The following is a 13,844-nucleotide window of genomic DNA, read 5'->3' on the forward strand; positions in this document are numbered from 1 at the left end:
AGGAAATTTGCCTTTAGCAAGCGGGTTGTTAATTGCTGGAACAAACGTCTGTCTGTGGTTGTGGAAGTTGATAGGTTGAATAAATTTAAGGAGGAACTGGACATGCATTTGGAGGGAATGGTGTGATTTTTTTTTTTTTTTGGCTAATGTTGCATAATCTCATACACTTGCTTTCTTGCATCACATGCCACTACTACTACTACTACCCCAGGTGCCTCTCTTTAACTTCCACAATTTCTCCTCGACTGTGCTCTCAGTTATTACAAAATCATTAAGCACCCTTCTACAATTTGATAACCTTCTGACATTTTCAAACCTGAATAAGTCCTCATGTGTGAATGTAGATGCAATATACTCATTTAGTTTGTTTGCTCTCTGAGCAGGGTCATCAACAGTCGTCGAACCTTCGATATCAAGTGGACCAAGCAGAATCATTCCCTTCCTTAATATTAATATTATTAATATTATTAATAGCCATATGGTGCAAGGAAGCCTGAGGCTTATGCTTCACCAGGGAAAAAAAAAAAAAAAATTCCCAAGTTTCCCTGAGAGAGAGAGAGTCAAAAGTAGAAGGGAATCACCAAGAAAGAGAAGGATGATGATATCCATCTCAGGACCCTGGGTGTGCCAAGCCCATACTCACCAGATGTGAGCCCCCGGGGTTGTTTATATAAGTAAAGAAAACCTTGCTGTTTTTCTTAGTATCCTCTGCCAAAGATTTCCCGTAATCTGCCTTCGCCTGCCTAACCTCCTTTGTGACTTGATTACAGACTAACTTATATCTGCCATAGGCTTCTGTGTCGCCTGATAATTTAGTGATGAAGTAGCGCTGACTTTAATAATTCCTTGTATAGTATATCAAATCCCGATGAACTTGTAGGTTCTTTTGGCCTTGGCCCTCCAGAAAATAAATGGAAATTTGTGTATTAAGTACAGTGATTCCCTAATCGTTTGTTTGAAATTTAATAATTTTATTATTTCTGTTTTTAATTATTGGAAAGATTGAAATGATGGGTTTAAGTTTTATTAAGTCTGCTGAAGGTAATACATTCTCCAGTTTAAGTAATGTGGCGGTGTGTGCTTTTCTGTCGATGTGGATGAATTTATAAATGAATGAATTAATAAATATAAATGAATAAATAAATAAATTTATAAAACAGTTCAATCCATGAAGATTTCAGGTGAGTTTCTAGTTTCTACTGTTTTCTTAGGTAATCCTCTGCGCCCATGGGGGTTGGACAAAAAAAAAAAAAAAAAAACTATCCATGAGATAAAACACTGCTCATCAACCCCCCCCCCCTCATTTCCCCGTCGTCACCTATAGGTTGTTAAATACAACCCCCCTGGGGATTTATAAATCTTTTTTGGCGAGATGGGTGCGAATCCAATACTGTCCAGAGTGGAATGAAGCCAACTCCTTCTTTATTTACTGGCACCATATTCCACATTCCAATTGCCATTAATTTGTGTTTGTTTGCAGAAATAATGCAAAACTAATTGGAGTTGTATTCCAAGATCGTTACTGAATGAAGTAATGAGAATCTGCGCCCTCTACTAGGCATTCCACCTAGGGTTTGTAATGTAGGAATTCTGTTTTGCGCATGTCTGACAAATGCACGATAATATAACTTCGAAATTTAGTAGTAATAGTAACTATAGAAGCAATAGAAATTAGAAATAATTATATTATACCATGAATACGGATGTCAATAGGAAAGGTGAGTGTGGAGATAAAATTATTAAGTAAGTTCATAATATGCTATGATTTTTGAGCCCTTGGTGCTTGTTATTGTGATTTTAATGCCTTCATTGTTTTTATTTTCTTTTAGTAATGGCCATTCAGGCCAAAAAGAAGCGTTCAAAAGGACCGAAATCGAAATTGAAAGGGCGACCTGAAATGACAGATAACAAAAAAAGGTAATTATAAACACGGTATTTGTTGTATAATTGGGGTGTGCCTATTCAGGTAATTGAATTTATTAAATTACATAAATGCACCATACATTTCGGAAGCGTAGTTGTCATTTTATGCGCTGACCTGCGAGATCGCCGAGTATAAAATAGTTTTGTTACCTAAATTTCTTCAATAAAGACAATGTATTTGAAGTTTACTTGAGATAACAAACCGAAGACTCGCTAAAGAAAATTTCTAACAGAACACAGCTACATGAGTTGCAAACCTGTGGACAGACTGGAATAATATTACCGTTACTGTATGTATTTTGTAATCATCGTATGAAATATCGTACATTGAAATAATATAATTACACACTGAAATAACATACACGTCAGTAAATCAGCCAGTAATTTTTGAGTGAGGGAGAAAAATCCATAGCATGTGAATGTATATTGTGTCAGTTCCAGTAGCACTTGAACCATTTCCTCAGTTGATGAGTGGTAAAGTAAGTTGTGTATGTAGTATTCTGTTATGCTAGGAACTTCTGCTAATATCATGGATTTTGGAACTTCTGAAAATTTGAAATATATGCTGAAGTTCATCAAGGATATTTTTGTTTTCTGCTACCTTGACTGACCTATATTGTTTGCTTATACAGCATGTCCAGTGCTTAAAGTTGGTGGAGTGGGGGAAGAAATAAACCAGATGTTTTATTTATCTCATCTTGTGATCAGTAATTATGTATATGCACATTAGTTAAGTATTAATATATTAAATAAATGACACGGGGCCCTATGTTCTTTTATCCTAAAAAACAGAGATAATATATGCATATTATCTTTGATAATATAAGCATATTATCAAAGTTTTTGCAGAGGTAATATATGCATTAATGTGTTTAAGCTTACGTTGCTCTGATTGATTGGGTGGGTAAAATAAACTTTATTTTTCTTCTTCTGTAAACTCATATTATTATTCAGAATTTATATGTATATGTAAGATACCAATAGTTGGTCGTCTATATGAAAACAGTTTTTGTGATGCTTATTCCAGGTTAATCATCATAATGATGGATCCTCCACTATTGTGATATTTGTTATTTAACATTACATGGCAGATTGACACACATATTGTAACATATGTTTTTAGATTTGTTCTTGGCACTTAATGTAATTTACTATGTCAATCTGTCTGCCCACTTGACTCCCAAAGGATCGATTTTTATGAAATATTTTGAGTCTTTTTGAAAGATTTGTCAAGCCATCCCAAATTTCACTGCAATCAGATGAATAGAAATTTGGCAATTATTTCTTTTTTCATAAATATCGCATAGGCTATCCATACTTTATAGTGTAGTTGAAGCACTGGATATTGTTTGTTGCAGTACAATGATAGGAGATATGAATGAGCAGTATGGCAGATATGCAGAAGGGAAATATTCTTGGTTTGTATACATGAAGTGGCTGCTCTTTTTATGAACTCATTTTTTTTTTATCAGTTTACTAAATATATCAATCATGAATTATTACTATCTGCTTATTACATAATGAAAGAAATGTGAAATGCAGGTTTTCTTTCAACTGTTATTAAAATACAGGAGGAAATATGTAAAGTATGTTAAAAAAAATATAGCTTTTTACAATCTGAGGCATATAGCTATTTGTTATTTATTTTATTAAGTTAAAAATGATCTTTGAAATACATGTTGCATTTCAGTTTTTATTAGAAATCCAGGAGGAAATAAAGCATTATAAGTTGAGTGAATATTATATTATGTTACTAGGTGTGTGCAGTGATGTGAAAACAATTACTTTTATTATTAATTGGCAAAATAATTTCTTTAACTTTTGCTTCTGTTAATTAAAGAAAAGAGAAAATGAAGTTAATTTAAGAAATAAAAATTTAAAATATATGCCTGAAAAATAAGATGCTGCGTACATTATCCAGTTTGTTCTGTTGTTACTTTTTATAAATGTTATTTTAACTAACACAAAGTAAATATAATCTTAGCATATTTGTTAATTATTAATCATAATTGTGTATCGTGATTACATAAGATAACCCTAATATGTTGGTTAGGTTATTTAAAATAGGTTAGACAGTTTAATTAACTCTCAGTAAAGTTATGATGTAATTTTCAAAGTATTTCAGAACACTGCTTATCTTTGAAAATATTAAAGTTTGCAAACATTTATTTTGTGCATCGAGAATATAGAAAACTTCTGTTGTGATAATGTCATTTCTGCACTTTGCTGTAAAAATACATAAATAAATAAAGCTTCTAGTGACTAATTGTAATTCTCTTTGTGTCATCTACAAGAGAGTTGTTTTGGAAATTTTTGGCACTTGGAATACTTTGGTTGTAGTTCCAGTTGATATGGCTTGTATATATGCTAGAATTATTCCAGCATATAGAAGCCATCCCAACTGGAATTATGACTAAAGTATTTTTTAGGCACTACCAATTTCCTTGAAATGGGTGAAGCTGACATACTACTTAAGAACAGAATAGCAAATTCAGTTCTTAGATTGACCACTCTCCCAAATGGTGCATCAGCATTCCGTTCAATTAGTAAGCCCTCTCTCTAGAGCCTATTGGTTAGTATCTCCCATTTTTATGTCCATTTTACTAGTATATTTCATATATGCATAAATAAGTTTATTGGTCAGTATTCAAAATATAGGCCTCCGTAGCCGAGTGGTCAGGAGCGGTAGTGCAATAGCACACACTCCTTGAGTAGACCGGGGTTCAAGCCCCTGACTGCTAAATACGGTCGATCTGCCAACCCGCACTGGACTAGCGTGGCAGATTATGGTCCATTTCCCTCAACATGAATTGTTGAGGAGACTTCCATCCTGCAGTGGGTTGATAATGGCTGCAGTTTACCTTTTTTTTTATTCAAAATATAAAATTACTAACAGAGTCTGGAAAGCACACAGACCAGAGGGGTTTACACGACTGAGTTAAAAATTATATATGTAAAGAACAAATTGAACTAATCACAGAAGAAACGTAAACATCAGATAACATTTATAGGTTTCAAAAGTGAAGTAGAGAAACAATTTCCAGTTATATGCAAAAATGTGATATAACAGGATAGATAATAAACATATATTGAAAATTAACATGAGCATATAGTAAAGATGGCTGCAAATTGTAAACTATTTAGGAGACCAGATAAAGCATTAATTTTTAGGAAGTGAAGATAAGCTCATTTATGAAATTAATAGGATAAAGGAAGAATGTGTCCAGGGAATGAATTCTGATGTAAAGTTGAATTAATTTTCATTCTGCTTTTATTTTACCTTGGGGGAATGTGCTATGCAATTTTGTTTGTGAATAATAAGGGGTATCCCAGGTTGAGCTCTATAACATAAGAAAAGATTACAGCATTCTGGCTTGAATAAAATTGTAGATTGGTGTTTTGGCCAAATTTCCAATAAATTTCTGTTCTGGATTTAGTATATTCAGATTTTGCATTAACCCACCTAATAGTATTGTATTCCACTGAATACAACTTAAGATTAGAATTAACAGTAGCAGGTCAAATCTCGGCACTATATAACAGGTGAGAAAAAAAATAAGATTTTATCATTATGATGTGTGAATTTGAGACATGGACAAGATTTTAATTAAGAGCCCATACCTTAATCAGTGTGTTGATGTTACGTTTCTAAATATATGAAGTAGTAGTAATGGCAAATGATGCAAGAAAGCAAACTTATATAGCATCAAACAAAAAAAAAAAAAAAAATTTCACCCATCTGTACCCTCCAAGAATTTATCTAGTTCTCCGCTGAATTTATTCAACCCATCCACCTCTGCAACAACAGTTGGAAGCATGTTTCAACAATCAACTGTCCACTGGCTGAAGGCAAACTTTTGTACATCTGTCCTACAACCATCATTTCTTATCTTGAATTTATATCTACTCGTGTGTGGTTAGACAGCAAGTGGAAGAATACCATTATCATTCGGCTTACTCAATGCATTCAAAGCTTTAAACATCTCATTCAAATCTCCCCACAGGTGCTCGGTCTCGAGATGCTGCAATTTGCAGAACTGAAGCCCTTTCTGGGTAAGAGAACCCTTCTCTGCACCTTTTCAAGCAGATCTACATCACTTCCTAAAGTGAGATCTCCAGACCAGTATACAGTACTCAAGATGCAGCAGCTTAACCATGACCTTATACAAAGGGATAATCATCTCCTCATCACTGCTAGAAAACTTACTATATATCATTGACAAAACTCCATAAGCTGTCCGGGAAGCATTTCTGCGCTGCTCAGAGAATTTCAAGTCTGACTACACAATTACCTCCAGGGCTTTTTCATTCTCTACTAACCTGAGTGTAGTACCACACAGTTGATAAGTTACTCTGGGGTTACTGCTACCCATGTGCAGTACCTTGCATTTGTAAATGTTAAACTTCACGTGCCATTTCTCAGCCCATTGACCCAATTTTCCTAGATCTTGTTTCAGTAGCTCACTCTGATGACTGTTGTTAATCACTCTGACAACGTTTTTTTGTGTCTTTTTTTTTTTTTTGTCTGCCCCAGGTGTCATTAATCACTCTGACGTTTGTATTACTTAGACGTTAAGCCTGATATACCGTCATCAATATCATTGATAAATATTGAAAACAATGGACTCGGCATTGAATCCTGGGGAACTCCACTAATAACATTAGTCCACGAAGAGCAGTGCGCATTGATAACCACTCTGTCTTCTTCCACTTAACCATCACTTTATCCATAGCAGTAACTTGCCCTTAATGCCACTTTGCTGCAGTTTGTACAGCAGTCAAATATCAAAAGCCTTTCTGAAATCCAAGTATATGATGTCAAAATTATATTTTTACATCCAGTTCCTTGGTCACTGCATCATAGTGACCTATCAGATTGGTTAGACAAGACTGTCCCATGACATATTCATGCTGTGATTGCAGTATAATTGCATGCCTGTCTATGTAATAAATTACCCAAATTTTGTTGCAATCGGAGAGGTATACCCACTCTTCTTCCAGTGTTGCTACGAATTTCCACTTTTCAGCTGCCAGATATTTTTCGTACAGTTTTAGAATTGACCGCTCTGCAATGTGCCTTGTTCCTAGGTTGTGTATGCGGGCCTTGTGCTGCTTCTTCAGTTGCAAATTTTTGTTGATTATGTGACAAATGGTTGACTGGGAGGTTCCCACACATGATGCTATAGCTCTTTGGGTTTTTGGATTTTCACTGACAACAGGCGACTGCACTTTTCGTACTACCTCCCTCGTTCGACTTGTAGTAGATTGCAGTTTCTTTGGTGTTTTCCGCCCACTTGCAGCAGCTTCACGGAATTTTCCTTTGCCATTCAAAACCTTATGGATACCAAACTTCGATACACTAAAATTTTTCGACTTGCACCTATCAATAATTTTCGCATTACTGTACCCTTCTTTGGAAAGCGCGGTTATGTAACCTTCCAACCATGGGTCCGATTTCCGACGCATGTCGACATTAAAACAACTACAACTGATGCACCCATTGATAAGGTTTGGGACTGCGTCTGCGCGAAAAATGCATCATATTACCCATGAGCATTGTGCATTCTCTCCAGGGCCAAATTGATTGACAAGTACTCTCAACTTGTACTCCCTTGGGGTTTTTTTTTTTTTTTGTTATGTAAACCCCAAACACGAGAGGTATTAGAACCTATAGTACTTAGTAACGTGCTTGGGTTGGAGGTTGAGAAGATGAAAGAAGATATTTGTTGACATTGGACTTGAATTTCTGTAGACTGTAATTTTCAGGAAATAAGTACGAAGGAAGTTTTTTTTTTTTTTTTTTTTCCAGAAAATGGCAGTTAAATGAATAAATGAGGAGGATGAAAAGTTGGTTCTGTGAGTTTGAAGTTGGACTGTAAATGGATGTTGGCTGGTGGCTGCATGTGTTTGGACTGTTTTGAAAGAGAGAGCAGGAATTATAGAAGCTAATTCAAAAGAACAGTGCCCATAGAAATATCTATAGAAGAGGCATGCAGCAGAAACAGTACGTCTATGAGACAGCGAGGGGAGAGACTCTGTTAGAGATGAATCATTAATTTGACCTAACTGCCCTCTTCTGAATGGAATCAAGAAGCCTGAGAGAGGTTTTGGGGGCACCACCCCAGATGTGAGAATAATATAGCATGATAGGGCGGATTTACGATTTGTACAGAGTGAACAGCTGTTTGGAAGAAAAGTGACGCTGAGAGTGAAAGAGAAAACCAAGTTTTTTAGATGCAGACTAAGCAATATTTGTAATGTGCTTGTGCCAAGAGAGATTAGAAGTCAGGATAATCCCCAAAAGAGATATATCATTTTGCCTAGAGATCGGAGTGTCACCAAAGATAAGCATAGGAGCAGAAGAATCCTTTTTGCGAGATATAAGACAAGACTGAGTTTTTGAACGATTGAAATCAACTAAGTTGTCCTTGCCCCACTGGAGAATTACCTGAAGATCTGCATTTAAGGAATTGGTAGCAGATTTTCGAGAAGTTGAAGCTGATTGTGCAGGGCAAGGTTTCTCAAAATGGAAAGTGGAATGCAATGTGCGATAATTGACAAAACTATGGATAGGATTTCCAGTCAATGGAAGAAGGTCATTAATATACAAGAGGAAAAGAGTGGGGAAAAGAACTGAGCCTTGGGGGACACCGGCATTAGTGGAGAAGTTAGAAGACAGAGAGCCATCACCCTCAGTGAGCGGTCAGAGAGAAAACTGGATAACCAATTACAAAAAACAGATGGCAAACCATAAGATGAAAGTTTGTTTAGAAGACCTTTATGCCAGACATGATCGAAAGCCTTTGAGATATCAAGAGCAACTACTTGTGTTTCACCAAACCTTTCCATTCAATTTGTCCATAAATGGGTAACATAAGCCAGAATATCACCAGTGGATCGACACGTACGTCATCCATACTGGCGTTTGTTGATCAGATGGAAGGTTTCTAGGTAGTTTAAGAGTTGGCGGTTAATTGATTTCTCCATTATTTTAGAAACAGTAGTAGAAGTGATTGCAATGGGATGATAATTGGATGGGGGGATTTGTCACCCTTTTTAGGAACTGGCTGGATATGAGCAAATTTCCAAGCAGAAGGAAAAACACGTTTGGAATAAGAAAGTGAAAAAAGGCAGCATAGAATAGGAGAAAGTTCAGGAGCACAGGTTTTGAGAACAAGTGGAGAAATACCATCAGGACCTGGAGCTTTCTTAGCATCAAGATTCGTCAGAATCCTTCTGACATCCTTTTGACGGAAGACCACAGGAAGCATTGAATGGAGCGTTTTGGGAATGGTGGGAGGTGTTTTACCAAGATCATTAATACATGAGTTGGAAGAAAAATGGGATGCTAGCAGGTCAGCTTTATCCTTGGCTGAAGTGACAACAGAACCATCTGGTTTGGACAGAGGTGGGGCCACATGGGCAAAAGTTGTGGCCAATAGCTTTGGTAAGAGACCAGAATGCTCGGCTACCATTAGGGCAAGTAGCAAGTTTTTGACTCTTAGCCTGTTCAAAATCTAGTTTGGACTGATTAATAACTGCTTTACAATTGTTGTGAGTTTTGGTTTAGGCAGAAAATGAAGCTGAAGAATTAGAAACAAGCCAATTATATTGCAACATTCTTCTCTTGAACAGCCTTATCACATTTATTGGATAACCATGGTTTAGATAAAGGACGAGATTTTAAAGAGGAGTGTGGGATAAAGGATTCCATTCCCGCAAGAATAACTTCACTGACACGATCTGAGCAAACGTTGACATCAGAAGTTTTGAAACAGTAATCAGACTACGGAAAAGAAGAAATCTCGCAGGTCATCCCATTTTGCATTCTTGAAATGCCAAACAACACGAGGCTGGGAATAGCCATGAGATAAAGGCTCCATTGGAGAAGCAACAATCACCAAGCTGTGATCCGAAGTGCCTAAAGGACCTCTCACTTTGACCGTGTGCTTAGAAGGGTAGTTTGTAACAAAAAGATCAAGCATGTTGGCTGTATGATTAGGATTGTCCTGTATTCTTGTGGGGAAATGAACAATCTGTGCAAGGTCATTAGTAATTGCAAAAGCCTCAACGTCTCGACCAGCTGGGTCGGTGTGACTAGAAAACGGAAGCCATCTGGAGTTGTGAACATTAAAATCACCAAGGAAAATTACCTCACCGTTAGGAAAGTTGAACTGGAGAGAGTCAAGTTGCAAAGAGAGGAAGTCAAAGAGCTCCAAGTGATTAGTGGAGTTGGGAGAACGGTAGAATAAACAGATGAATTTGACACGAGGTAGAGAGATTTTTAAGCCAGAGGAGATTCCCAATTACCAAGTCTCTGACAGGAAATATCAGAACCGACATATGTACAGGTACCACCTTTGAGACTAAAGGAATCATACAGCGAATAATTTGTGCACCTGAGATAAGCAGTAGTTGAATCAACCGATAACTGAGATTCTGTCAGAAAAAGTACATGTGGTTTGGCAGACTGCAAGTGGAAATGGACATCGTTGAGATTAGAATTGAGACCACGTATATTTGTGAAATGAATTAGGAAGTGTTTGGGAGGTTTAGATCTTTTCACAGATAAGCTTGCTCTACTGCAGCGATTCCCAACCTTTTTGATCCACGGAGCCGTTTTTAGAATAAATTTCTATGGAGGAGCCCCTGTGCCGTAGCCACTATGCCGGTGCTCTGCTTTGCCTCGTCGTCTGTCCGTCTCATACTACAATAATTTTGAAGCTAATGGCAGCAAAATGACTGAACGTCGTCTGGTAGAGAATGCACAAAATTCAACTTGGCAAATTTTTATTCAGAATGTGATTTCTGGTTTTATAATTTATGTTTGTAATTCTTTAATTTCATTCAATTTTTAGCTATTTTATTTTCCTGGAGTGGCCACGGAGCCCCTGGGAAGTGTACACGGAGCACAGATTGGGAACCAGTGCTCTATTAGTTTGACAATTCATGGTGTATTCGGTAATAAGATAAAGTGGATGGGACATGCTGTATGAAGTAATAAAATTTTTGGATATGGTGTACACATGGTAAGAATATACCCAGATCCTTGACATAACGTGGCCTCGACAATGCCCCCCCCCCCCACACATTACTTGGACTCCCTCCAGTCACTATCTGGGAGAGTAGAGGTAGCAAGATTATACACTAGCTGATCCGAAGCCTCCTAGAGGGTTACCAATAGGTTCGGTCCCGTGTACTAACTATCGGCCGGGCTCGTATTGAGTCTGGGCAGAATTGAAGAGTTTCAAGTTTAAATAGAGCTTTTCATCAGAAAAGATTTGCAGGTATTCCTGAACATTAGCTTTCTTGATAGACCAGTTGTGTACAGCTTGTGATAATATAAATGGGGTAGATTTTTGAGAGATGGTTATATGTGCAGATTTGTTTGAGTTGATTTCTAAACCAAAGGCATTAAGTTAGCTACAGATCTTTTTAAGTGCATCATTTATTTTAGTATTATTAATGGAAGCTTCATGCCTTGAATAAAAATCTTGAAATTGTCCATATAACCGATTAATGGGATATTCTGAATGTGGGGAGGAAGAATTAATAAAAAAAAAAAGGGGGGCAGATGGAGTCCTCCCCTTGGGGAATCCCCATTGAATTCATGCTGTGCTTTGAGTCAGACCCATAGATAAAAACATAAGGTACAGATTAGATGATGATTCCTGTATAAAGTACAGATTCATGTATAAAGTACAGAATATCTCCATTATTATAGAACTTGGACAGAAGTTTTGCAAGAATACTTGGGTGGACAGAATCAAAGGTGAAAGCCATCTCAAGATAAATAATATTCATTTGAGCACTGGGTTTACTGCATAAGTATCGTGGAATATAGTCTGCAGCATATTTGTGATTGTTGAAAACCCCACTGCTCATAGTGAATGTGGGGATAGTAGTTAGTGAAGGTAAAAGTAACATCTGCAGAAGGTTGAATACAGAAGAAGATATTGCAATAAGTTTCCATTCCAACCAGATATTTATTTTTAGGATTGGGAATTGGAGCCTGGTGATTGGAGAAACTGATTTTCACTGAACTATTTTTGGCAGTACAAGCCTGTCAATAGCCAGATCATCTGGGGAACTTTTAAGCTTCTTCTAAGGAAAGAGATTATTATTAGCCATATGGTGAAAGGAAGCCTGAGGCTTATGCTGCACCAGCCAAAAAAAAAAAAAAAAAAAAGTTACCCTGAGAGAGAGAGAGAGAGAGACCAACCCACCCATCCCTGGGAATTAAAAAATAGAACTACATTATTCAATAATGTATTAGTAACTGTTAAATCAAGAACCTGTTGTTTGTATAGAATGACAAACAGTTTGGGACATAATCAATGCTAACATATTATTCTCAATATTTTATTTAGAAGTTCTGTGTGCAGAAATAGGAAGGGTAAAATGGTGACTGGTTTTAAATTTGCTATTGAAACAATCCATAATTATCTCTTCATCAACAATTTAGCAGGAAATAAACATTACTTTTAAAGTGATATATTTTACTATAACATTCAGTGACAGTAGCTTCACATTTAGACTGAACAGCTTTAATTTTAAAAGACGATTTAATGAGGGAAAGAATACCACTACCGTTTGCATTTAACCTTTCATAGCCAACGTGGCATCTAACTGATGTCACTTTTTAAAATTTTTCAGTTATTTTGTAGTTACTATTATTATTTTAAGTTTTGAAATAAAATCAAATCTTCCCATGGCCCTTCCCCTTTAGTATTTTCTGTTTTCATTAGATATACAATGAATTACAAAACTAATTTTGTTTGGAGTTTAACAGATGCCAAGTGAGTTACTGTACTGTCTGATTTTTGTACTCAATTCCTCACTTGGTAAAAAAAAAAGTAAAGTGCAGCCATTATCAACCCACTGCAGGATGGAAGCCTCCTCAACAATTCATGCTGAGGGAAATGGACCATAATCTGCCACGCTGGTCCAGTGCAGGTTGGCAGATTGACCGTATTCAGCAGTCAGGGGCTTGAACCCCGGTCTACTCAAAGAGCGTGTGCTACTTCACTCCCGCTCCTGCCCACTCGGCTATGGTATTTGTGTGAAACCAGCAAGAGTTGTGTAGTTTTCCATAGAGCTTTGGTTTCAATGCCCACATTCTCTTGCACATCTTTATCGCTGGCCTGTGCAAGCTGTACTTGAACAGCTGTGGCATCTGACAAATGCCATATGAGCATTTGTTTCAATTTGAGGGATGAGTGACCTTGAAAATTTTGAGAAATACCATAAAACATTAATTTCTCTTATTTTTGTTCAATATTTTGTAATTGAGTTTTGTAAATCATAATTAACGAAACCATTTTACATCCAAAAAAAAAAAGGAAATTAATTTTTATAACTAAAAATAGTCCAGCAGATGCCACATGAGTATATTTGTTCCATTGAGGGTATGAAGCAGATGGTTAAATATGCCACCTAAAAGGAAAAGCAAGTGACCCAAATGATTGTGGTGCTCAGAACACAAATTTCCACTGTCTTACGTGAATACAATAGTATTCAAATTTGTAACCCTTTCTATTTTTGTTTCCCCCAACAGTACGGTCTGATGATGGGTATCGGTAAAATACCGGAAACATTAGTTTAGGTGAATAGCTTAATAAACTATATTATTAATTTCACATGGTATAAGAGTGGTAATGTATTAGTAATAATCTTAATTATAATGACTATTATGTCTTTTCATCTGTTTTTGCAAACAGGATTTAAAATACATTGACAATGCCAATTTTTTTTTTTTTTTTTATATAAAGTACTGCAATATCAGGGCAACTCATTGAAAAGGCAAGTTTGTTCTGTAAGAATTAAGACTTGCTGAAATCATGCTTACCACAACAACAAAACAGATTTAAAAGACTAGACAGTCCTGCAAGCATCTTATAAAGAAATTCCATTCTTTTTTA

The 13,844-nt window shown here is 36.4% G+C and overlaps 1 protein-coding gene across 1 annotated transcript in view; it reads left to right on the forward strand.

Moving 5' to 3' along the window:
• Positions 1-1,446: 1,446 nt before the first annotated feature.
• Positions 1,447-13,844, forward strand: part of LOC150086288 (SRSF protein kinase 3-like) — a 406,569-nt gene continuing 394,171 nt past the window's right edge. The window contains exons 1-2 of the mRNA XM_090374450.1: positions 1,447-1,718; positions 1,830-1,917. Coding sequence (XP_090230576.1) covers positions 1,694-1,718; positions 1,830-1,917 — 113 coding nt within the window. The 5' untranslated portion in view covers positions 1,447-1,693. The remainder of the gene's footprint in view (positions 1,719-1,829; positions 1,918-13,844) is intronic.

This window comes from Mastigoproctus giganteus, chromosome 5, assembly GCF_048544385.1.
Source record: "Mastigoproctus giganteus isolate SK-2022 chromosome 5, ASM4854438v1, whole genome shotgun sequence".
Lineage (NCBI taxonomy): Eukaryota > Metazoa > Arthropoda > Arachnida > Uropygi > Thelyphonidae > Mastigoproctus > Mastigoproctus giganteus.